Source organism: Parambassis ranga, chromosome 2, assembly GCF_900634625.1.
Source record: "Parambassis ranga chromosome 2, fParRan2.1, whole genome shotgun sequence".
Lineage (NCBI taxonomy): Eukaryota > Metazoa > Chordata > Actinopteri > Ambassidae > Parambassis > Parambassis ranga.
In genome coordinates this window covers 34,431,572-34,457,031 of record NC_041023.1, presented here as the reverse complement: position 1 = coordinate 34,457,031, position 25,460 = coordinate 34,431,572, and the positions used below count along the sequence as shown (strand labels likewise).

At 43.5% G+C, this 25,460-nt stretch overlaps 1 protein-coding gene across 2 annotated transcripts; it reads left to right on the top strand.

Moving 5' to 3' along the window:
* The first annotated feature begins 1,878 nt into the window (after positions 1-1,878).
* gas2l3 (growth arrest-specific 2 like 3) lies at positions 1,879-24,940 on the top strand. 2 transcript variants are annotated; one of them, XM_028433623.1, is made up of 9 exons: positions 1,879-1,994; positions 12,598-12,642; positions 17,930-18,116; positions 18,968-19,086; positions 19,268-19,406; positions 20,323-20,386; positions 20,475-20,616; positions 21,449-21,553; positions 22,592-24,940. In XM_028433623.1, exons 2-9 carry the CDS (start codon positions 12,619-12,621, stop codon positions 23,996-23,998), a joined length of 2,187 nt encoding a protein of 728 aa, XP_028289424.1. In that variant the 5' UTR covers positions 1,879-1,994; positions 12,598-12,618; the 3' UTR covers positions 23,999-24,940. The 2 variants fall into 2 exon arrangements, with proteins under 2 accessions (XP_028289424.1, XP_028289422.1); XM_028433621.1 differs by lacking the exon at positions 1,879-1,994 and adding an exon at positions 10,277-10,482.
* The last annotated feature ends 520 nt before the right edge of the window (positions 24,941-25,460 follow it).

Here is a 25,460-nt window from a genome sequence, read left to right as displayed (position 1 = left end):
AGGAGAGAAGACTGCGATGACCCCGCAGATTGCAAGGTGCGCGAGGGCCCGCAATGCTGCTTGCAGCTTTAATTTTTTTTTTTTTTTCCCCCTCCGAGATCGCATTTTTGGAGGCCTTAACATGCCCAAAAACTCACCAAACTTGGTAGAAAAATTCATTCGCCCGAAAAATTTTGAAATTTGCTGACTTTTGAAATGCACATATAAAAATGGCTCTATAGCGCCCCCAACGCGTAGCCCCTCTGGCCGGTTTGACAGAGGATTATGAAAATTGGCACACATATGTATCACCTCAAGACGCACAAAAAAGTCTCTTGGACCCCCCCTCCAAACCCAACAGGAAGTCCGCCATTTGAAGGTTTGTGGCCATTTTTGGCGATGTGTGACCATGCTGCCAAACTTTTCACGCCTCGCATACTTCAACGGATTGAGCTGAAATTCGCCGTGTCCACTCAGGACACCATAGGGAATAGACGCATTCCAAAACTCTTACAAAAGTCTGACGGTGTGGCCGGGGCGTGGCCTCAAAGTTTGACCATTTCTGAGGACACAGAAAGTCTCTATAACTTCTTCGTTTTCTGTCCGATCTGTACGAAATGTCACATGTATGATCAGAGTCTGACCCTAAACACATCTATACAACAATATTGAGGCTTTGACAGAGCGCCACCTACTGGCTACACAAAATGTTGTGTTTTCATAGGTTTTTCTGCCTGCCCCTGTGGCCTGTTTTGAGTAGGGTCATGAAAATTGGCACACATGTGTATCACCCCAAGATGCACAAAAAAGTCTCTTGGACCCCCCCTCCAAACCCAACAGGAAGTCCGCCATTTTGAAATTTCTGTTAATTTTTGGCGATTTGTGACCCTGTTGCAAAACTTTTCACGCCTCGCATACTTCATCCAAATGAGCTAAAACTCACTGTGTCCACTCAGGACACCATAGGGAATAGACGCATTCAAAAACTCTTACAAAAGTCTGACGGTGTGGCGGGGGCGTGGCCTCAAAGTTGACCATTCGCCATTACAAAGGAAGTCACTGTATTTATTGCCCTAATGCGTAGCCCCGCTGGCCAGTTTGACACAGGATCACAAGAATTAGCACACATGTGTATCACCCCAAGACGCACAAAAAAGTCTCTTGGACCCCCCCTCCAAACCGAACAGGAAGTCCACCATTTTGACTTTTTTTTTGTACTTTTTACCGTTTTCTGACCCAGCTATAAAACTTTTCGTGCCTCGCATACTTCATGCAATTGAGCTGAAATTCACTGTGTCCACTCAGGACACCATAGGGAATAGACGCATTCCAAAACTCTTTCAAAAGTATTACCGTGTGGTGGGGGAGTGGCCTCAAAGTTGACCATTCGCCATTACAAAGGAACTCGCTGTGTTTTACGCAGTACTACCCATATACTTTATGCAATGTGGACAAAATCTTACAGTACTGCCATGGAGCCGAGTCTAAACAGATATATATGCTAATAGGATGATACGGTCATAACGCCACCTACTGGTAGCAGGAAAGTTTGGTTGTAAACATGTGTTTGTTGTATATCTGTGGACATGAGAGGAGGAGAGCATAGCACAGGAGAGTATAGGAGACGAGAGCATAGGAGAGAAGACTGCGATGACCCCGCGGATCGCAAGGTGCGCGAGGGCCCGCAATGCTGCTTGCAGCTTTAATTTTTAGTGAAATTTCCCTGTTTGGGATGAATGAAGTATTTTCTATTCTATTCTATTCTATTCTATTCTATTCTATTCTATTCTATTCTATTCTATTCTCTTGTTTCTTGCTGTGAATGACTTTCATTCACTCAGGTGAGCTGAGGCCACGCCCCCAGCAGAGAGCAGCGCTCTGATTGGCTGGTTCGAACAGCGCTGCCCACAAACTCACAGCAGCAGCAGCTCAAGAAGTCCTCAGGAAAAACGCGTTATAACTGTTCAGACAGACCAGACTTCTGCTCGGAGGGTCTATGTCAGCCAGTGCCGCCGGTAAGTTTCAAACTTTTACTCTATCTCACAGTGTTTTTGGAAATAAAAAGTTTATCCGAAAGTTTTTCCCTCGCTCTTGCTATTTCTCCCTAAAATCCATGAGGGAGCCTCGTGGAAGCGGCCAGCTCGGTTCCGAGAAACACAGAACCGTAGTTTTATCTTTATCTTTAGTAAGTCTAATAAAACATATAAACTCGATTCACTTGTGTTTTTTAGGGTGGCATTAAACCGCCATATTTCAATGATGTGTGTGGCGACAGCTATAGTTTAAAGTCTCCATTAGCGTCATTCAGTGTTTAACTAAAAGCTGTGATTATGTTTACTGTCATACTTAAACGACGCACTTTCCCTTTCGCATGAACCATAATCAACTAGTCTGCAGTATAAAACCAATTCACATCCCTGAACCGTGCAGATTCCTCTGTTACATAATGGCAGGTTGGTTAATTGACTCTGACAGGTCAAGTTGAGCAGCATCCTGCTCGGACCACGCACACACTCATCCTTGATTGACAGGTGGAAATAAATGGGTAAGAGGAACAGTAGTTTAGGTGTAAATATCTAAAGTGAGGGGGTGTATAGTCAGAGTAATGTGAATACTATTGATCCTTGGACAGGTTGAGGGATGAAGTTGTCTGCTGTTGGAAGAAAAACTTTTCATGCTGCTGCTGTTTTTGGAATAAAGCTCGCATTGACTGACATGTTATTTATCCTGTTGGACAATAATTAACATGAAGCCTTTAACATGTGACAATCCTGGTTTCCTGTTGGAGGAAAAAGGATGAAGTAAAGGGTTGGCAGGTGTTTCCTGTGAAGACGCCAGTGAAGGACAATTCACACACTACTCTTAAGAGACTGATGAGTTCATGGTGGTGTTTATTTTTGTCTTTAAAACAACAAGAGTTTTCACTATTAGCTTTGATTAATAAATGTCATGGTTATGTCTCGTCATGTCTTCAGGGCGATTGTACAGAATGTTCTCATACTACACATATCCAAGTAAGCATGCATCCTTTCAATGATTTAAAGCATATTAATGTATTGATCCTACCAAAAATCAATATAGGGGCCGGCCCTGCTGGCTTGATGTACACACAGACATGATCTCTCCTTTATATGTAATATTGAGACCTTGCCAAAGAAAATTCACAAATTACCAGTCTGGTAAATTAAAGCTAATTCAAACTGTAATCAAGGGTCAGTGGAAGAAATGGGTCCACAGAGAATAAATATGAAACCTAGGCATGGTAATTAGCATTTTAACTCATTGTTTCGGTTTTAATGCTCGCAGGGTTACTGAGACATGATGCTGGTTGTGTGCTTACTGCAGCCTGTTGCAGTACCACCAAATGGGGGAAAAATATTAACGCAGGTTGTGAGACATTTTTGTAGCTTTTTGGAAATCATGTTATACAAGCAAAACTTTGGACCGCATTTTATGTGCAGAGTTCTCAAAGTATGATGAAGTGGATGACATGCATGGCAGCATGTGCTGTGGAACATTGTGCCGTGGTATTTATTGGTAGCAGCCTATTAAATGTAAAGTTCGGTCAAGCTAATGCAATACAATTTACAAAATGCAGAGCCAGGCGATCCATGTTGTATCTGAATGTTATTGTTAGCAGGATGGACATTTGAAAGGAAAAAACATGTCGGTTTATTTTAATATGTCATGATCATCATAATCATAATGATGATGAGTAAATTCAAATTAAACAAAGGCGTTGCTGATTTGTTGTGAAGATCTTTGGGAGTAATACTAATCATGTGTGAATAGTACAGTATACCATAAATGTCCTTTAAAACACACTTTTACAGAGGGCAAGAAAGGACTGTCAGTAGACTGCGTTATTAGTAAACGTGTGTTTGTGGAAGATGCGACTCCATAGATGCTTTGTCGTCTATGTAGGATGCCCTTCAACTTACTGGTCCCTGTGTACTGGCCTGGAATCAGCTTGCATTGTTTCCTGCAATGCAATAACATATCATATCACCACCTCATCTGTCCACACTACCTGTAGTAAGGGTGACCTTTTAATGTGATGTCTCCAACATGTTTTAAATTGCCCACATCACATCAGCCATGTTGTTGAATATCTTTAAAGATAGGGGGAAAAAAATATTAACGCAGGTTGTGAGACATTTTTGTAGCTTTTTGTAACTTTGTTTATAGCATTTTTTAGCCCTGAGCTCGCTGTATAAGATTGAAAGAACCATTGTATCAACTTTGCCCTTTAGCCTTGACAGCATTCTTTCTCCATGTCGGTGACAACACAGCACATCACTGTGTCTGAGACAAAGCTGGTCAGCCATTAATAAATGAGTGCACACATGAGTAGCAACCCTCATTTCCAACTATCTTTATAATCACCATCTGCTTGATCTTTGGCACCAGGCCTTACATTTTGGGCCTGCCAAAGCTCCAGAACTCACACTCACACATATATGCACACGTGCACACACCTCAACACACCCACCAATCCATCTACACCCACCCATTCTCCTCCTGTAAGCTGTATCCCAAATAAATGAGGGGTAATCCAAGATTTCATTATCCTCTCCATTGTGTCCACACACGGAGTATCGCAGCCCATATGTGCCCATGTGCATTTTTAACTCATTAAGCTGCCTTTGTCTCATCTGGTTTTGTGTGTGTTAGTTATTTTTCTAGAGATGGCTATAGATCCTCTTAACACTTACACATTAAGTTGACATCATCTTAGTATATTTGGTGTGTTCATACTATGCTGGGATTGGGCCAAATCAGCAGTAGTATTTGATGATCTTTAAATTGTGTTTATTTGGTTGTGTTGAGTCGTTTAATAAAATCCACTTGATCTCACAGTCTATTAGTGACTAAGAGTCACTATTAGTGTCCATGCTAACCAGTTTTCTTCGATACGTTTTTGTCAATACAGGTTAACTGTGCTCTGATGAAGACTAGTCTTTCTCTACTTCTTCATTTTTGTTCAGATCCCTTTAGTAGCCCAGATTTCTCCCGTGTTGTAGCAATGGTGAGGCTGATTAAGGTGAAAGGTGCCCCAGTTTTAAAATCCTCTGTTCTTGGATTATTATGTGTCAAACAAACATGGATAATTAGGCTGAGCTTGTTGACCCCTTAACCCCTCTCATCTCCTTGGCCTGACCCTCTGTAAAAGAGCTAGGACGGGGCCGTTTCAGCTACAGAGGCTTATCTGAAGTGACCCTGATAAAATCTGCCATGACAACACTGGCAACTGCATATTTGTACGTTTGAGTATGGGCAGATGTCTGAGACAGCATAATTAGTTTGTGTGAGCTATTTAGAAAAATACAGTTTATATGATTAACTGGCATGTTGACACTAGAGGAGGAGCCAGTGTGTGTGATTCACACACTATTTACTGTAGTGGGCATTCATTATGATGACATGGTTTTGGCAGTTGGAGAGACGTTTGAAATCAATTGCTGTGACTGCTGTATTGTCATGGTGTACCTCTCAGACCTCAGCTGAGGAAATATCAATGGTCAAGTTTGTTTGGCAGCGTGCTGAGGTACTTCTAATGACCAGCCTGTGCGGGGGGTGGGGTGGGGGTGTCAGTGCAGTTAGTTGGCGCGTGTGTGTATGAGGTCAGCAGAAACGGCTCAGAGTGGGCATCCTGCCAGGCATGCCTCAGCTTAAGGATGCTGCTCCACTGTGAATGCTGCTGATTTACTTGGCTAGGTGGTAGGTAGGTGAAAATGTTTCCTAACATTAAGTGGTTGCAGGTGATTGTGGAACTACGGTACTTTTGTGTAAATCTCCATGTCGGTTTTTTGTCAATTATGTACAATATTTTGCTACAAAGAGCAGCCCTCTAATATTAGCCTGGGCAACCTGCTCTCTTTTGCTGCGTCTTTGATTTGGGTTCTGGAACATTGTGCCGTAGTATTTATTGGTAGCAGCCTATTAAATGTAAAGTTTGGTCAAGCTAATACAATACAATTTACAAAATGCAGAGCCAGGCGATCCATGTCGTATTTAAGTGTTATTGTTAGCAGGATGGACATTTAAAAGGAAAAAACATGTCAGTTTATTTTAATATGTCTTGATCAATATTTGTCCAATATTGTCATCCTCTCTGTCCTGTCTCCCTCTTCTCCTCCTCCTCTACCCGGGCGACTGGCAGCAGGAATGGTTCCTCCTTAAGTAGACGGGTCCTGCTCAAGGTTTCTTCCTCTTAAAGGGAGTTTTTCCTTGCCACAGTGCTCTTAAGGGGGTTCAGGCTCTGGGTCTCACGCTCTGAGTGTCTGTGAAGCGCTTTGAGACAATTTCTGATTGTAAAATGCGCTATATAAATAAAACTGAATTGAATTTTGTCGTTGCTAATGGGGAGTAAATTCAAATAAAACAGGCATTGCTGATTTGTTGTGAAGATCTTTGGGAGTAATACTAATCATGTGTGAATAGTACAGTATACCATAAATGTCCTTTAAAACACACTTTTACAGAGGGCAAGGAAGGACTGTCAGTAGACTGCATTATCAGTAAACATATGACTGATTGTATCTTCTGTTTGTGGAAAGATGCGACTCCAAAGACGCATTGTCGTCTATGTAGGATGCCCTTCAACTTGCTGGTCCCTGTTTACTGGCCTGGAATCAGCTTGCATTGTTTCCTGCCCTGGTCAAGGCTGTGGAAGGTGGGGCAGGAAGCCTGACTGTCAGCACTAAAGGGGCTTTGAAGTCACAGAGCTGACCTGGAGGTGTGTCGTGAGCTATGGATTAGCATCAACAAATCAAAATGGGATTGGCAGGTGGCTCCCACTCATTCAAGCCTTTAAGATGGGCTTTACTCACGCTATCTAAGGAAAGACCATTTCAACAACAACAAGAAGGTTGAGGCCAAGAAATGATTTAATCCTACTTGTAAAGGGAATTGTCGTTTACCATGGAAAAGCATGATCAGCAAGCTTAGCACAAGCCTAAGGGGACTGAATGGCTTTAGAAAGTAAAGTTTTATTGAAGATGTGCGACTCTGTTGAAAAAGAGACCTATATTTACTTTATTCATTCTCTTCAACTGAATGAATTTCCTTCTCAACACGATGCAGCCGGGCCCCATCTGTAATGAAAAGGGGGAGGCCGGGCTCTAAATGAAACGCTCTTCCGACAGGGTAATTAAGTCCAGACACAAAGGGCTCAGCAGGAAGGAGTTTAATACAGAAGGAGTTAGTATTCTCTGGGGGTTAGTTGGGTCCAGCAGAACCACTGAGCTGCAGGGAAGGGTGCAGGAGGCTGACTGGCCCAGGGTGCTGGACCACAGCCATTTCATGCTGTGGTTAAAGGGAAGAAATGTACAAAGAGAGATGAATAGATCACTGGTATAGTAATACAGCAACAAAACCAACATAAGTAAATCCAAATTATTAGAAAAAGATCTAAAAAAAACAGCTCGAATAGATTTTTTTTTAAATTTTTTTGGCGTAGTGACTTTCAGGAATATTTGACGTTGGCCATGGTTTAGCAGAAACAAATCAGCTTGTATGAACTACTATTTTTATCAGTTCTACTTTTCAGACCTTATTAACTTGTCTGCAGAAAGTTAATAAAGTTAACACTGATGCCATTTCTTACAAAATTTTGATATTCAAGAGCAGCACGTTGGTGCAGTGGTTGGCACTGTTGTCTCCCAGTGAGGTTTGATCTAACCAGGTTAGCCCCCTAGTGTGATGTAGAGCAAGCAGAAAGCTTTTCTACATTTCAAGAGTAAGAGTTTGCAATAGATACTATTGTAAGATGAGATTTATTTTGTCATTACACTATTTGAAAACCTCTTGTCAATGTCTCGGAGGTTGTCCTAGTCTCCAGGCCCACTAGAACAGCTTAGCATGCAAACATGCCATACCTTCTCAAACATGTACGTTAATTCTGCTAACATCTAAGGAAAAGTTCAATGTTTTTTTTTGGAACACCTACAAAAGCCTCTCCCCTGCAGGACTTTCAAACTTCACATAGCCACTTCTGTTTCTGTGTTGTACCAATGTTTACTTTTATCTGCCAGACACACACACCACAATGCCATGTAGTGGAAAAATCCAAAGGACATCACTTCCCAAACATTCTACTTTTAACTCGTTACATAATTCGTTCTCATTTCTTTTTGCACTTATGCACGGGTGCGCACATCCACTGCCACCGCGCTGCGGGCTGCATGTGTGCGCCACGTGCTGTGTGTGTTGTGGTGACGGAGCGTTGTAGAGGTGGATGCACTCTGCTGTCTGGAATAGCGCTGATCCTCTTAACTGATTACTGGCTGAGACTAGAGCGAGAGAGAGGCGACCAGCGTGGGGCGACATGCGGACAGATGTCTCACCCCCACCATCAACAAAATACACACACACAGCATCGATGTTTAGTTTAAGATCTCGTTAGATCCCTTTCCTTTTATAGATTCAAAGTCTACTACTACTCATTTGAACACAAAGACTTTTCCTTCCATTTATTTAGTGTTTTTTCCTGATAGGATTCTTTGATAAGCACTGTACGAGAAATCAGGCTTCTTATTATAATATATAATTATTTGAATATCGAAGCATCCATGTGAAGCTACCCTTCACTGTGGCTTTAAATGTAACGTGAGGTAACACAATCTGAGTTTAACGCTAAAAGTGATTGAATCCATTCAATCTGAAAATAGCAGCATCCTAAGGGGCCTAGAACCCACAACAAAGTTTTTTATTTCACTCCTAACAAGAAATACAGGTTAGACAATCCAAACCTGACCCAGGGTCTTTGTGTACCAGTGCTTCTTCCACACAGTTAATCCTAATGTGCCTTTAGAAAAGTGTGGGAATGGCTTATAATGCCCCTGGACAACAGTAATGTGTAGCCAATGTTAAGTGAGAATTGGGATTCTGGGAAAGGTTGTAAACTGCCAGGAAATAACACAAATAACATGAAGTAAAGCTTGTTTGTCATGAGTTCCAGAGTTGATCTACAAAGAGGCTCAGCTGCCTATTTGGCCCCAAAGAAACCTAAGAGCATAATCTGAAAACCTTCCACGTCACCTGCATTATAAGCGTGAGGGACATGACGCTGCTGGTCCTGTTATTTGAACGTGACCATCCAAAATGGTCGAGACAACAGTCAAGCTTGATGCCTAACACAGTCACCGCTGGAAACATCATTTTAGACAGAGGGATTCAGACAAGGACAAGGACATAAGACAGACATTGTCTGAAGTTTTTCCTCATAATGACCGCTAGAGAATGTGCGTGGTAGTGCTGTCACAGCATCAAGCCCTGTCCTTTCCAGAGTGCCACTCCCTGCTTCACTATAATAAAACATGTTTTGTCTTCGCCTTTCGGGCTTTGGTTCCCTCACCCTCCTCTGTGCTTGACATTTGACTGTGTGTGGGTGCCTTTGGTCCCAGTGGGAAGTCTCGCTCTCAGGCTCTGTTTGGGGCCCCAGATGCACACAACTGGAGTCCAGAGCCAAAGATTTGCCCTTTGTCCTGTGTTGAGTGTGAACCTTCATGAACGCCTGCATGCTGCAAAGAAGCAGAGCCAATCTGGATTCTTACCCTCTTTAGAAATCTAAAGGCCATCGTTCTTTCACTGCGTCTGGTTATTTAGCTTTAAAAGACTTCAGGGCTGGCCTAGGTGCCAGGGAATAAAGTTTATATTCTTCAGCTGTGACTTTTCTTGATAAATCAGTTACATTTACATCATTTCTTCTTTGAAAATCAGGACTTATTGTCTTCTTCCTCTTGAGTTGCAAATCTCCTGTTTTCAGTGACAGAAATGATAAAACTCGAAGGATGTTGGCATTATTTGTTTGAATAGTTGATCTCAGTCGACATAATACTGTAGTCCTTGCAATAAAGCTTTTGGAACAGGTGTAGAAAAAGACCAATATCTGGGCATCTGATTCAGTGGCTTGTTCTTTGCTCACTTAAACACTGTCCACATGGAGTGGAGTGACACACTTATTTTTTTTCTTACTACATTCCACCTCTAACTTTTTACATATTACTGGAGGGACCAGCCTGAAGGTGGATGTAACGCCTTTGCACTTCATTGTCTCTATCCCATCTGATTCTATTTCATTGTATCCTGGTTGGGGAGTTCCTGGCTGCTGGCTTGGAGATGAGAGGGAGGAGTGTATTGTGTGTGTGTCTGTGTGTGTGTGTGTGTGGCAGGCAAACAAAACAATGGAGGCTTTGTGAGAGACAGGATTGTTTGGGGGGGGAGCAAGCGGGTGGTCGGGGCTTAGCAAAGCGTAGCCACTTCATTAGTCAGGGCTCTCCCTTTGCACCTCCTCCTTCCATCCATCCTCCTCCCTCCCTCCCTCCCTGTCATTCTCACACTGCTTTTCCCTCCCTGCTCAACCACAGAGGCAGGAGCCGCTCTGGCCAGGACAGCACTGAGCGTACACACGGGTTTGGTTCAGTGTTGAAGATGTGCTTTTGAGGTTGATCAGAGCTTTGTAGTGCGTTCTATCTGTACCGTAGTGTTATTCCTTCTAAGGTAAGTCGTCTTGTGTTGTCATTCTCTCTTTTCTCCAGTCTTGCCCTTGCTCGCTGACTTGCATCTTCTCTCCCCTGGGCTGCAGTTTTGGTGTCGGATGCCTAGATGTAACGCTCTCGAGCAGGCGTTTTGATGAACAACTGATAAAATCCTTTTAGCGTTTGTGGTGATGGAGGCATTTTTAGTTTTTAAGTTTGTCTGTTCCTTATATCAGTTTCATTTTACATGACGACATTGGGGCCTATCAATACCGCAAAGTTTGACAAAACCATTTTGATGTATAACCTTTTTTATGTTGATATAAGCTGATGTTTTATGTATGTGAGAAGAATGAGGGGCTTGGCGCTTGTGACGGAGGACTTTTGGCTCAGCTGTGCTGACCCAAGTTATCAGTGTTATTAGGATCTATGTGCTTGTGATTGCTTTCTCCCCCCACCCACTGGCTCTCCTTTTTAAACACACCCTTAGGGACATTTGAAGGGTCGGGGTAATCCTTCACATCCTGTGTGGGAAAGGGGGAGAAAGCAGCTCGGCTAACCCTATCACTTCCGCGTGAGAAAGTTTGATTTTCTAAAACTCACTGTGTGCCCAGTCAAAACAACATTGTTCTTGCTTTTTACTCTGACTGACTATGGGGTCATTGTGGAAGCCTGAGTGCCTGTTAGCAACCTATATTCTGACAGTATCACTTCATCTTACTGTGAAGCTTTGTGTCCTTTAAATATAATTACACACTCATCAAAGTGAATTAAATAAAAATGTGTGTGCCAGTAGCTGTGGCTATATAAAGATGTAAAGATATATGGATGAATTCATAGACAAGAGCCACAAGACTGAATGGACTTGATAAGATACTAAGTGTAAGTCCTGACTCTTGAATGGAGGTTGCTTTGTGGAACCAGTTAAGCCTGCAGGTCATTCAGAGGCTTTTCTCAGGAGTCAGAAGGCCTCTGTGACTGACTGGGCTGAGACTTAAGATGTGTGTACATAATGTTGATCCCATTCTTATTAAAAATTATAATATACGTCTAAAAAAAGTAAAGACTATTGAATGTTTAGAACTACAAACTGTCTCATATTTTTATTCAGAAAAAGAAAAAACAAATACTGGTGAGTATTTGAGTATTCAGGAGATAAGTTATTATAATTTGTAGTTCAGATGTGCTGGATCACAAAATCCCCTGTATATGTAGAAAATGTAATATGCTGCTTGATTGAAGAAAAGACATTTGGAGATGTCGTCATTTACCCATAAAGCCAAAACTCAACAGACTAACCATGATGGTGTTAGTTGCAGCCATAATATTTGTACCAGTATCATCGTAGAGTACAGAGGAAAAGGTCCTAGTAGTGCTTAAAGGTAGAGTAAGAGATTTCATTCTGATTTCACTTTTTGTTAAATTAGTGTAACTTCTCTTTACAATCTGATAGCAACCAATTAGTTCGGCATTAAAACAAAGAAATATGAATCATCTGTGGAAGCTATAAAACGCTGAAAACATCCACCAATCCTCCGGGACGACCTTGCAAGGAGTATTGGCTGGTTGTCACTCTTCCTGCTCTGTGTGCACCAGAGAGGTACGTGCATGATGGCCGAAGTCATAGACTGCAGCTCGTCTTCAGGTAATGCGCATCCATGTGATTGGGATTGTGTTTACTTTCGAAATCTGGCTGACTCTCACTGAGTTTTCAAAATCTCCTACCCTACCTTTAATCAGATTCCTTTCATTGTAGATGCTAAACTAATCTGTCAGGGCACAAATGTAAAGAACTGTTTGTGGCGACTCAAGGTTAGAGAGAAGATCCCTGCTGAAAAATGATTTTAAACATGTCACTGGCTTACATCCACTTCTGATGCTATGTGAATATAAGCTGTCTTCGACTTCGATATTTAGTTTTACACTACAATGGTACAGTGGTGTAAATTTTCGTGACTCTTTGCAAGACAAAATGGTGAACACCTGTATTCGGATCATGTGCATCTTGATAAGCCAGCCAGTCAGTCAGGAACACAGGTGGAGCTGCTTGGAATTTCTTTTTCACACGATCTTAAGTCAAAATGATAATAGAACCTTACAGCAGACGTTTTGATAATGTGTTGTTTGTCTTCTACAGAATGAAGAAGTGATCACAGTTATGGCTGTCCAGACAGGCATCCAGGTAAGGAGTGTTTTCCTTACTTACTTCCTTACTTTCCTTACTTTGTCCACATTTTAGACTATAGGCAGAATAGTATGAACGGCTACATGTCCCTAAATTGTGTTTCCATAGTGCTGTAGGGCTAAACTTGACTTACTGGCATTATAGTGCCCCCTTCAGAGCAGTGAGTCCCAGCAGTGAATCAACACTGTGTATCTGAAGTTGCCAGTTATTCAGATTAAATAAGGACTGCAGACATCTGTCTCCTACTCAACAACTGTAGCAAGCCCACCTGTGTTACAGCATGCCATCTTGTTGTTGTTGTTGTACATGTCTGACGTTCCACTGCTTGGACCCTGAGGAGTTTCTCCACACATTTTTTTAGTGGGAGTGGGTGGAATCCACAACACTTTTTCCCCTTCCCCTCCCAGCAACACATCGTCAGCCATCCCAAAACCCAAAACAACAAATGTATCGTGTTACAGATTTGTCACATGGCAGCACCTCCTTCAGAAGGGCTTTTCTCTGTCATCTGCTTTGGAAAGTCCTGGCTCTCCCCACCCGTCTTAGACTGTGGATATGAAAAATATGTATCCCACGACTGTGCACATAACATGTGGCAGGAAACCTCTCAGACTGATGCAAGAGTGTTGATGGGGCTGTGGTTAGCACCAGATTAAACCCAAAGATCATATTATTTAGCGTGTGTGTGCCAAGTGTTAATTAAACTGGTTTACACAGTAATATCATGGCATGGGCATATTTAGTCAACAGTGTGTGTGTGTGTGTGTGTGTTAGAAAACTGAAGTAGCAGTTAGTGCTACATGCATGATCATTGCGTGCTATCAAAGGCGCCCTGTGAGGATATTGATCCATATCAGACTGTAGTGTTGCTGCAGACTGTAATTCTGCACCTACTTCCAAAGCTCAGCTCAGAGCTTCAGTGCCCATGTAGAGCAGAGTCAGATTGGATAACTGGTCACACTCTGACTGCTCTGTTCATCCATGCTGAAGATGAACACGCTCATGGAAATATAAGCAGCATATGCGCTCATCTATAAATGCAGCAGTAACCATTGTAGAAGATAGTATGTGATGATTTTGTGCATTAGAAATCTTTTGGGATTGTAGCTGGAGCGTAAAAAAAACACATCCTTGTCTTTTATCGTATCCCAACGTGTACAACCTCTTCAGTTCATGGAGGCATTGTTGCCTCTTCCTTCCTACTATATGTGTAGTAATAGTATTTCATACATCCCAATGAATTTATAAGAGCAACATTGGCATGAATATGGAATCCTGTTTTTAACAAATTAAAGGGCCAGTACCACTCTTTTGGCTCAGTTTCAGTCCCCACTATCACTAGTGGTAAATATCTAGCTCTTCAGCTGCTAATTTAACACCACTGTTAAAACCACTGTCAACAACTGGTCATTGTTTGTCGTTTCCTGCTGGGTGCACTTATATATGTTTAAAGCTGGACACAACTGATGATGATCTATCGGTGGTACAGCCCTTATATTTGTTGTTCTAAACTGTGTGTGGTTTGTTTGTTTTGACTTCTTCATAGAGGAATTTAATAGCTAGCATCACAAACAGACAAAAAAGAGCAAATCCTTCGGCCAGAGTTAGACGGACACGTGATCACTTGTATGGCTCGCACATCTCTGCCCATAAAAATGCTCTTGTTAGCTTCCTTGAAATTCCTCATCAAGACCAAGGCTATTTCATCTTTCTTCTCTCCATGTGTCTAAGATGAAAATGACCTAAGTGGCTCTTAGTATTTGAAAAGAGCAGAGTGACCTTGTTAGTTCAGCTGGGAAAAACCAAGCAGCTGTAGGTTAGTTATGATCCTTGTGAGTTAAAAGTCAACAATCAGGTCATGGGAAGTTTAAATAAACTAATGTTTTAAAAAGTGTTCTGATATAATTAAACTTTTCTTAGTGTCAGTTTTGAAGTTTGCTTACCATGTGTATGAGCATTAATCACTCATCTCGGGCTGTGAACGGATGATGCTGTCATAAACGGTTACATAATGTGAAAAATGTAAACATAAGGAAAAATAGTGAAGATCAATGATGATAACAGAAAACATAACACGATATGTGTTTTTTAGTGCAAGTTGTTTTTCTATCCAACCTTCCAGCTATTGACTATTGTTTGAGGGAGTTAAGGTATCCTCACTGTAAGTGGCTCAAGTTAAGAGCATCAGAAACTGCTGAGGAGTAACTGGCAACACACGGGAGCAAACCTGTAATTTGCATTTCTTTGCCAGATAATTAAATGCATTCCTGCACTTAATTAGGACAAAGGTGATCCAAAATTGCTCTAATGAAGTTTAACATCAATCTACCTTAAAACATGAACCTTCACTCACATGAGGTTGTGTACAGTTAGGTGACAGAGGGCAGGGTTGGATTAACCCCCACTGTTAAGGCATCCGTTGTAATCTCAGTACATCGTTACATAACTTCACACCGTGCCGCTGTATTTTCTAATTAGCTGGATGTCAAAACGAACATACGTTGTTGTTGTGACCCTGCAGGCTGCTCACCCCTCTGAACTGTTATGTAATGTGTGTGTGTGTGCTTCTCTTGAAGTGAGATAACCTGCTCCCTTTTGAACATCATGTGTTTTCATCGTCATGCTTCACGTTCCCACCCCTGCTCCCTTCACAGGTTGGAAGGTCCCAGTGACGGGGGCAGGCACAGGGCTGACAACATGACCTCTGTTCTAAACATTTGTTTGCATGTTTCTAATCCTAACTAATTTAGGGCCCAGTCAAAACATACAGTGAACATAAAGAATTAATTTAAGTTAAAGTTGATGAAGTTGAATCATGTGAGGGCTTGTGAGGTTGTATGTTGTCTGGTTCTGGAAGAAACTTCCCAAAGTTTGAAGTCCATTAATGTGTGCATGTTTTATTTAAAAAATTACATGGGCCCTATTCAAGGAACTCTTCAACTCCATCGTGGTGTTTATAGAATATAGAGTTTTTTGAATTTTGACCCCTGCTCAGGATTAGAAGTCAGGATATCTGGGCCTCTGCTGCTTCGAGGGGTCTGCCTCTGGAGAGTCACCACATTTTAATGGAAGGGCAATATTAAACCACTGGAGCAGGGCCTTGAAATTAAAATGCGTCATGTGAAAATGGAGGGCAGAGGCAAAGCTTTTCAATGTATTCACGATTTGCAGTTAGACCACATGAAATATTAGAATTTTCCACTTCTTTCTTTTGTTACACATTAGCACTGACAGATTTAGGATTTAAGGTTAAGGGTCTATGTTACAGATTCTCTCCTGATCACATGCACAAAACCCCAGCTAACCTGAGCAGTGTTGTTGAAGCAGCTCAGAACAGCAGCCCCTCTGTTCAACTAAAGCCAGAAGGTTTCCTGTTTGTAGGGTGAGCGACATGATGAAGTCAAAGCCTCAACAAGACTTGGCCTTGTTTGTAAGCACAATAACCCTTTCAGCACAGCGAACGCAATGTCCCACTGTTGCTCCATGACATGTGATGGACACAAAGATTAAAGGCTGTATCTTAAACAGATGTTGACAAACTGGACGGCAGAAAGGCGAGTGGTGGGTGGCTGGGTGGATCATCCAGAAGTGAGTTATGTAACATCCGGACAAGTCGTCATAGTGCACATCTGCTGCTGGTTCCTAGATTACCCTCCTGCTGCCTGTAAACAATAAAGAACTGAAAAGAAAAATGCATAGAGTAGCCATTTTGAATTGAAAGACAGTGCAGGGCTGAATGAGGTAGCGGGAAACGGAGGGAGAGTGTGACAGTAGAGATATGATGATATGATGGGACATCAGCGTCAAGAGCCGGAATCAGCAGCTCCCTCCAGGCATTGAGCCCAAGACTGTGCATGAGTGCTAGACACCCATTTAAGCAGTCAAGTGCAATAACATTCACTTGTTTCTCTTTCTTGGGAATATAGGTAAATATAAGTAAAATCTAATGACGACTTTTAGTCGTGCATAAAACATAGCATTAAAATAAAGAGGTTTCAGAGGTAGGGATGAAGCACAGAGTAACTGGAGTATGATAATGCATTCATTTGTGGTGAAGGAGACACTTGAATATCTGCTGGCCTATATTCCTTCAGTATGCGTAGGTTTGTTGACTGCTGGGATGCAATGTTTTCACAGACGCTGCTTTGAATAAGGCATGTTCAGGCTTATCATATGATGCTTCGGTGTAGAGATAAAAAGCAAGTGTGTTTTTTTTTTTTCCAAAAAAGGGCCCTGAAGTCAGATAGGAAAGAGAAAACGAAATGCCCTGTACATGCCTAGTTACAAAGAAAAACATCTCCTAGTAGTATTCAACCAGGCTTTTTTGTGTGGCCCACCCTTGGAGTTGACATAGACCAGGGGTGTCCAAACTACGGCCCGCGGCTTCTATCTTAAAATGTGTTATTTTTGGCCCGCCAGCCAAACAGAGTAAATCATACAAAATCAACAGGCAATTCTTGTTTTTGTTTTTAACTCATTGTGTAACATTTGCATGATTCTCTGAGCAGAACATTATCCCTCTCTGTCTGCATCGTGGTGCGTCACACGGTGCTGCAGGGCTTGGTTGTTGGTTCCAGCTACGCAGAGGGCTCCGAAGGTGCAAAACACCGGTTCAGAACTTCGACACAATTCACTACGAGACTAAACATGCTTCTGCATACAGCCTGCTATCAGAGAGCGTCTGTGCTGTACAAATGAAGTTCTCCAAAACTACGGAGCCCCTCTGTGACATGGTCAAAAAGAAATAAATTGTGGCCACATATTATGTATAACGTGCGCACGAAATATTGTTATTATTAGTTGTAGTATAGTAGCCCTATTAGAATTCATGGACGGGGCGCACGGGAGCGGGCTGCCCGGCCAGAGAGCAGCAATGAGCGTCCCTCTCTGGGGAACGTGCCGGAGTACTGGGGGCTCCAGGAGCGCAGGGGAGTGGAGCGGAGCGTCCCTCTTCCTGTCCATCGTGTCGCTCCCTGCTTCCCGCTCCTGCCCGCGCCGGGGAGCGGGGAGCGATGCTAGAGCCATTACAGAAGTTAAAGCGACATGATGGAGAGGGAGAGGGACGCTCGTTGCTCCCTGCTGCACGGGGAGGCTGCGTCCTGGCCTCGGGCATTTTACCGGCGGCTGGATTACAAAACAGCATACGCAGTTTTTATTGTTTAAAATAATGACATCGGGGACTGTTGGCCCTCGAAGACTTTTGCATTATCGAATCTGGCCCTCCTCGAAAAAAGTTTGGACACCCCTGACGTAGACTATAAGTTGTTAACCCCTATTTCTGCAGGTGTGGTTCGGCGAGAAGTTCGATGCCCCATTGTTGAGTCCCAAAAGCCCGCGCAGCCTGTTGGCACAGCGGCACGGCCCTGGTCTCACAGACGTCTTCCAGTATGACCAGTGGCTGGCAGTGCGACATGAGGCCACTCTGGTGCCCATGCAGGAGGACTTGGCCATCTGGCTCACTGGGATGCTGGGTAAGTGCTGCTGATTGGTCTGTGGCATTTTGCTGCACTCACAGCTGACTGTTTGGTAAAACGTGATTCAGTCTTATTTCACCGAGTGTGTAACAGTATTCAAACGTATGCATATTATATATGCTGAACAGACTCCCCCTCTAGACTAGGAAAATACAGAAGCACAATTGACACGGGTCTCCCATGTAATTGGATTTGGTCACTGCTATTTTCAACCAGCTCTTAGTAAACCACAGACACAGTAGTGCAACAAAATCCCTCATTTCATCCGTCTCTGCCATTATACTGACACCTATTGTCCAATATAATACGACGGAGCAGTGAGGAAATTGAAACTGACTCTATTGTTAACTGCTGAATATGTTCCTTGTTTTGAAGCAGACTTGGAATGTAGGCAGGTACTAAACACGCAACATGAGTTATTGATACCTTTACCATCATGACCGCTATCCCACATTTTTAGGCCTTTAAACTGTTTGACCGCTGTGTCAATCACGCAAGGCCGGATGCTGCAGAAACAGGTGGCATGCGGTGGATAAGGTTTCAGGCCTTAGGGGTTGACCGTGTTGGGCGGAAAAAGAAACTTTTGTGGGGCAATCTTTGTCACTTAGTGTGATGGTATTGGGGATTCTGTTCCCTATGTGAATTCAGTGGCCTTTGTGTAATCCCTCAGGGCAGTGATATACAATGCAGGGTCAGTGGAGCGCTGTAGATCGTTGAGGAGGTTATGTTTTTCACTGTGGCATCTGGCAAGAAAGCAAAACTAAATGGGACAAATCTGCTAAAGGATTCATTGTGTGTTTTCTTCTGCTTGTGCATTCCCTCTATATTTTTGAATGTATTCTTTCTAGGAGAGGAGGTGAGAGCCGAGTTTTTCATGGAGGAGCTAAATAATGGCGTGAAGCTCTGCCAGCTTATTGGCGTGCTGCAAACCAAGATCGCCCAGAGCTGCCCCTCTGCTCTTAGCAAGGTGAGTCAGAACAGCAGCGATGAAAATAACTCCGACCGTCGTCCTGCAGGCAGCTTACATGCTCACACGTGTTTGTGAAGAGCTCTGCAGGTCACGGTATGGACAAAGGATTTGTAAGACTATAAATTCCTTCATTTTTCAGTAGTGACGTTCAGGGTAAATAAAATGTTTTTCTCAACAGTTTCCCACAAGAAAAGTTGCGTGTAAGCGAGATGCCTCTCCAGGTTCCTTCTTCGCTCGAGACAACACTGCCAACTTCCTGGCTTGGTGCCGGCATGTCGGTGTGGAGGAGACTTACCTGTTTGAGTCAGAGGGCCTCGGTAAATAGCTGCAACACATCACAAAAAACTACAGCACGAAAACACATCTTCCTGGTAATGAGGCGCTAAATCTGGGTTGAGTTTCTAGAACACAGCAACTCATTAAATTCCTGCTGTTTGTGTTCTGTTGCCTACCTCTCACATAACAAGGTAAATATTCCTAGTATGCAGCTTAAGTATTCAAAGTTCAAGGTCTGTTTTATCCAAACAGAAACTAAATCTTATAATCCGTAGACCAAAGTGCAGCTATATGTCCAAATAACTCTGCACCCCTGTCGTAACTTTGAGTTTAAAACTGGAAGCTCCGGGACTATGATGAGTTTTCCTGCATGTCCTTGGCCACTGTTCACCTTTTTTAACCCTCCAAAGTTTGTATTTTTTTTGCAACCTTGGTTTGATTCAACAGAATTTGCGAACCACACAACATAAACCACATAGTTACAACCTAATCCAGAATGGTGTCTCAATAATGTTGGGCTTCATATTAGGGATGCTAATGGGATGAGATGGGCTGTAAGATCCTACTAAATAACATAAGATCTGTTGTTTAAGCCCTGTTTCTTAATGGCTTAATAGGATCTGTTGAGTAGAGCAATCACTATAATTACTCTCCAAGTGGAATCACTTGATTACGAGTACGGGCTCAGAGCATGGACACACAAAAATTCTTCTTTTCTACTAACGCATATGTTCGTGTGTGTTTAAAGTTGTGCTCCAACCGAACCCTGTGTTCTCTTCTACATGAATCACCCAGCATCCCCTCTGGAAATAATTAACTTTATGCTCATAATGTCACGTTTTTCACGTAAATGTTGTCCTCGCTCCTGTTCCATCCACTGTACGCTGTGTACAGGGAGCAGAAGCGGCAACTGCTCCTGCGTATTACTTTAACTGCCGGTTGTGCTTTCTGCCTCAGTGCTGCACAAGGAGCCTCGGCAGGTTTGTCTCTGTCTGCTGGAGATTGGCCGCATCGTCTCCAAGTGAGTTTCTGAGCACAGAAAGCACTTCAGGGGGGGTTTGAGATGGCTTGACTTTAGCAGAGATTCATACGTAAGCTGTGTCTCTCAGGTACGGCGTGGAGCCTCCAGTGCTGGTGAAGCTGGAGAAGGAGATTGAGCTGGAGGAGAGTCTGCTAATGACGGAGGAGCCACCTCCAGCTGTCAAAACCTTTAGCGTGTGCTGCCAGCACGGCAGTCTCTACCAGCCAGAGGTGAGTTTGGACTGATGAGCTGAACATATGACACAACACAGTTTAAGCAGCAATATGAAACTTTCCTCTAAGGTAAAAAAATGTGGCTTGAGGGTGGCCTTCCTGTCACCTCGTTCTAGATGATGACACTAAACGGCTACACCAGATGAGCTAAACGATAAAAATACATGTGGTCTCGTGTTCTTTCTCATGCCTCTGGGTCAAAAACGGCGAGCGTGGATCACGTTAACAGCACATAGGTGGTACATGTGCGACCCAGTTGAAGCTAAGCCAAGATGGCGGCAGGCAGCGGCTCTTGCCGCTTCATTAGCACCCCACAGGGTACATGACACATCACAGCTGACCATGTGATGCTCTGCAGGCACTCGCTGCCACACGTGACCTCTAGAATATAGATATGTGCTTCCTGTATATGTACAACAGTCCATTTCTCCCCCTGAGTGTGAAGACTTTGTAAACCGTAATGGATGGAGACTGGGGACTTGTCTTGTTGGGTGGATGTACCTCTTTTCTGGTTCAGTGGATGAAACTGAGGGTGATGGTTTATTCCCAGAGGAGACAGCTGGGCTAAAAATAACTGCACTTACTGAAGTGGAATCATTTAAGATAGAAGTGCCATATTTATTCCCAAATGTATCCTTCCCTATACATAATAATGCTGAAACACATGAGGTGCTTGGATCCTGATGTGCCATGTGCATCTCATATTGGGATTATTGGGATTTTAAAAGAAACAGTGTGTCAGCTTGGATTGACTGGGTGTAATATCATTACTTACTAAACCTCTGGTTTGTGGGTGTAATTGTCTACTATTGTCATGTCCCTCATGTAGGAGCATGGCCTGGATGATCCACCCTGCAATTGCTCTAACAGAGTGTCTATCGAGTACCTGTCCGAGGGACGCTACAGACTTGGGGATAAGACCATCTTTATCAGGGTGAGTACTAAAACTCACTGCAGCTGAGGCAACATGCCACTGCCATTACTTCTATTCTGTTGTCTGATGCTTGCATACTTCAGTTTGGCTACATTTGCAGTATGCAAGCCAGAATCTTTCACTGATCAACAGAAGATGCGTGTCTGAGAGCAGAGCACTGGGAATGGTGCTCAAGATAAGAGAGTTACTCCAATCATTTTCTCTGCTGTTTCACAACTATTCACATTTGCTGCTAAAGACTGTGTCTGCACTGAAGGTAGAAATGTGTGTGATTTGGAAGACAGGGTCAGACTTCCTGGCTGGGTCCCTGATTGTCCTCCCTGATTTTTTTTTCTCATACTTTAATAATCCCAGAAGGGAAATTGCTTAAGGCTGCCAGCAAGTAGCGCCACACACCAGTGAGTGCACTGGAGGCAGTGTGGGTAAAGTGCCTTGCCCAACGACACACAACAATGACTAGGGAGGAGTTGGGATTGAACCACCAACCTTCTGGTTATTGGACAACCCTGCTCTACCTCTGAGCCTCTTATCATCATATGACCTAAAACTGGTTAATTCAACATGCATAATAAATTTCAGCTATGCTGACCTTGTTGTCTGTCCTAGTAGTTATAGTCAAAATCATTGTCATGTGAATTCTTCAAGTGCTAGTACAAAATTGTTGTAAACTGAGCTAGAGGGCAAGTGCAGTGCCCCACGTCTGTAGCGGAGATACTGCAATGTTGTGGTAAATACAATACGACATTATCTCAGTTTACTGGTAGCTTTACCTTTGAAACAGGAAATGATGCTCAGTAAAACTTTTATTGGATCAGCCCTGTATAAACTTGGAACTCTACTTCGTAAATACCTCTGCCAAGTACGTAGTAGGATACAAACTGGCACACAGCATGAGGCCAAGGTGTATCTGTTGGACTTAACTGCATCACTGCAGGCTATGAATGGATACATGTGAGTGCATTAACCAGTAGTAGTGGACTGTGCACTGCTGATCTGTATCTGCAACTTAAAGGACTCTGTCTCCTTGTTTATTCTTAGATGCTGCATGGTAAACATGTGATGGTGCGCGTTGGCGGTGGCTGGGACACTCTGCGCGGTTTTCTGATGAAGTATGACCCTCTGCAAAAGCTGCAGTTCACCACCCTGGAGCAGAAGATCCTAGCCTTTCAGAAAGGGCCTCCAGGTCTTGGAGGTCACCATGGTACCGCAGCTCCACAACCACCACCTCCTGACATGGACCCTCTCGCTGCTGTCAACAACCTCATTTCTTCCTCATCCTCTTCATCCTCCTCCACCTCATCAGCTTCATCTTCCTCAGGCTCTACCTGTAAGCCAGTGTCTGTGACCACACAGGGTCAGACATGTCGGTCCTACAACCCCTCCCCTGCATGCACACCCACACTGCCCAGAAAAGGTCCTGCCACAGTGCCAAAGAAGAACCTCCAGCTGACACCTTCCACCCCCAGGAAACCCACCCAGCTTCCCCTCCCCATCACCACCACCACTACCAAAGGTTCTTCCTCTCTGCCTTCCACACCAGTGGGAAGCTCCTCCAAACTACCCTCCAGCTCAGGGGGTCAGGGTGTGCAGGTCCAGCGCAGAGCTCTTACTCCAGCAGCAGCTCCATCATCTGCTTCAGTAGATCCCAGGCCCACCTCCAATCTGAAGCTCAGACCATCACCACGAGGAGCTGCCTCTCAGCCACGGAGCCCCGTGTGCCCTGAGCCTTCCTCCAAATACCCCAAACCTTCCAGCCCTTGTGCCTCCCCCACCACAGCCTCCTTGCCTCGTCCTGTCACTGCTCAAGGACGGGCACCTACCTCTAAAGATGCTCGGCCCCCAACGGGTGCCAACCAGCGCTCTCGCCTTGCACAGCGCCGCCCAGGTTCACCCGCCTCCCGCCTCCGTCTAGAGGCAGCCAGGCGAGCAAGGGCCACAACACGAACTGCAGTGACGCCGACTCCGAGAGCAGCAGTCACAACAACTCCACAGTCCCGCACCCCCACACCTAGCTCACGGACAGCCTCACCATCACTAGCCAAACCTGCCAGCTCCCTGCCAAAGGGCAAAGAGGCCACGGTCAATACAAAGGCACCAACGCCAAACAAAGCTGCTGTGGCCCCTTTACATGGTACCACAGTGGTCCCTGGGCAGGTCCCAGGGGGCCCTACAGGCCCCTCCGTTTCCAGGAAAGCCAATCAGAAATCACCAACCATAGTGCAGAGGGCAGGGCGAAAACCCACACCCGCCGCTATCCCCATCACCACAAAGTCCACTCTAAAACCTGAATCGACTCCAGCTTCAGCCCTGGTCCCTCACAAAACCGGCCCCAACATCAAAGCTGTTAAACCCGAGCCCATTGTCTGCAAGAAGACGGCACAATGCAAGGGAAAAAGTGAAGACGCTTATTTTGAAATGAACAGTAGGAGGAGGCAGAAGACATGACGAGACACTCGGTTTCTCACAAACCAGCACTTGTTGGAGCTCTGACTCTGCGTCTAATGAATATCATCACTAATCATTATGAAAAAGCATATTTTTGATCATGTTTTGTTTTTGGCGTTTATATTATTAATTTATTTTCTTTTTTTAATCCAAAAGGGTCAAAGAGGTCATACTTTGTCTTCCTGTCACATCCATGTTTTAACACTACAACTTGCACAACGTTTACATTTTCACCTGCCGTTACAGATGAGTTTTAAACAGACGTCAGAATTTTGTAGAAGAATCATGTTAATACTGAATAACTAAAACTAACCTTGGATTTTCATTAGTCACAGGAAACAGCCGTGTGAGCCAGTGAGATGCACTTGGGTGTTTTTATTCAGAAAACAAACTTTGCACCAAAGTTGTAAAATGGATCATAGAGGATGGTTTTAGTCTGATTTTTATTTTATTAGTTTTTTGTATGAATGATATCTAGGTAGGAGCAGTCCTTCCTGTCGTGTGCCTTCATCAGAAATGTCTGGTTTCTGAGCGGCATTGGAATGTAATGATGGAGGGTGGCGGGTTGCATAGTTTTTACTGATGAAAATTGCACAGTGAGTATGAGCACTCAAGACTTTGGTTTCTCAGAGAAAACCTCGAGTCCCAGATGAACTACTGATCAAATGCCTCCTTTTCGCTCGAACAGGAAACACTCGGCCCTCAAGTGGCCATCTTCATTGTAGAACAGAATCTACCTGTTTTATTTGTTTTAATTTGTTTTGTTTTTTTTTGCCCGTGGTTTCTAATATTTTTGTGCAAAACTAGTTTTCTATGTGGTGGTGTTGTGTGTGTGTGTGTCAGTGAGGCTTTTTTTCTTTGGCACTTTACAGAAACCTTTGTGTTTGTCACAATTTGAATGTTGATTCTGTCGATTGTGTTTTGATCAATAAATGGAGGTGTTTTAGAACGCATCTGACCTCTGATGTGTCTTTAGATTTTATTATTGCTCACTAGCTGCCAATCTAATTTGCGGTTATGGATACAAAGCCTTGCCAATATGGTAAAAATGTCATTATAGCTGCAAGCATACAATATAACACATTTAGATTATTTAAACCAAGTGTTGTTTTAGGAGTAATACGTATGTGTGTGCTGGACAATTAAATGCTTCTGAAGAGTACACCACATGTCAACTATAGCTGTCTGCTGCCCTTTGGTGGTTGTAATTTGTAGTTCTCCTCAGTCTTTATTAGCACTTCCTGTATAGATCTCCTCCCTATTCTGTCCTGTGTGGTTTCATTAGTGTGATGCAGCACAGCTGAGGTCCACAGGAGTCTCATTAGGTTAAAGCTTAGCAGATTAAATAGATAATTAACGTTCTATATATGGAGTGTTTTGAGTTTCAGTTCTTTGTGTTGGTTCTCCTGTCTGCACAGTTGGTCAGTTCTTGGTTTTTCATTGAAAACTTTAACATTTAGCA

Coding starts and splice junctions, on each gene's coding strand:
- gas2l3 (XM_028433623.1), top strand. CDS start 12,619: ATGGCTGTCCAGACAGGCATCCAG. Junction 20,617..21,448: donor GCAGTCTCTACCAGCCAGAG/GTGAGTTTGGAC, acceptor TCCCTCATGTAG/GAGCATGGCCTGGATGATCC. Junction 21,554..22,591: donor ATAAGACCATCTTTATCAGG/GTGAGTACTAAA, acceptor GTTTATTCTTAG/ATGCTGCATGGTAAACATGT.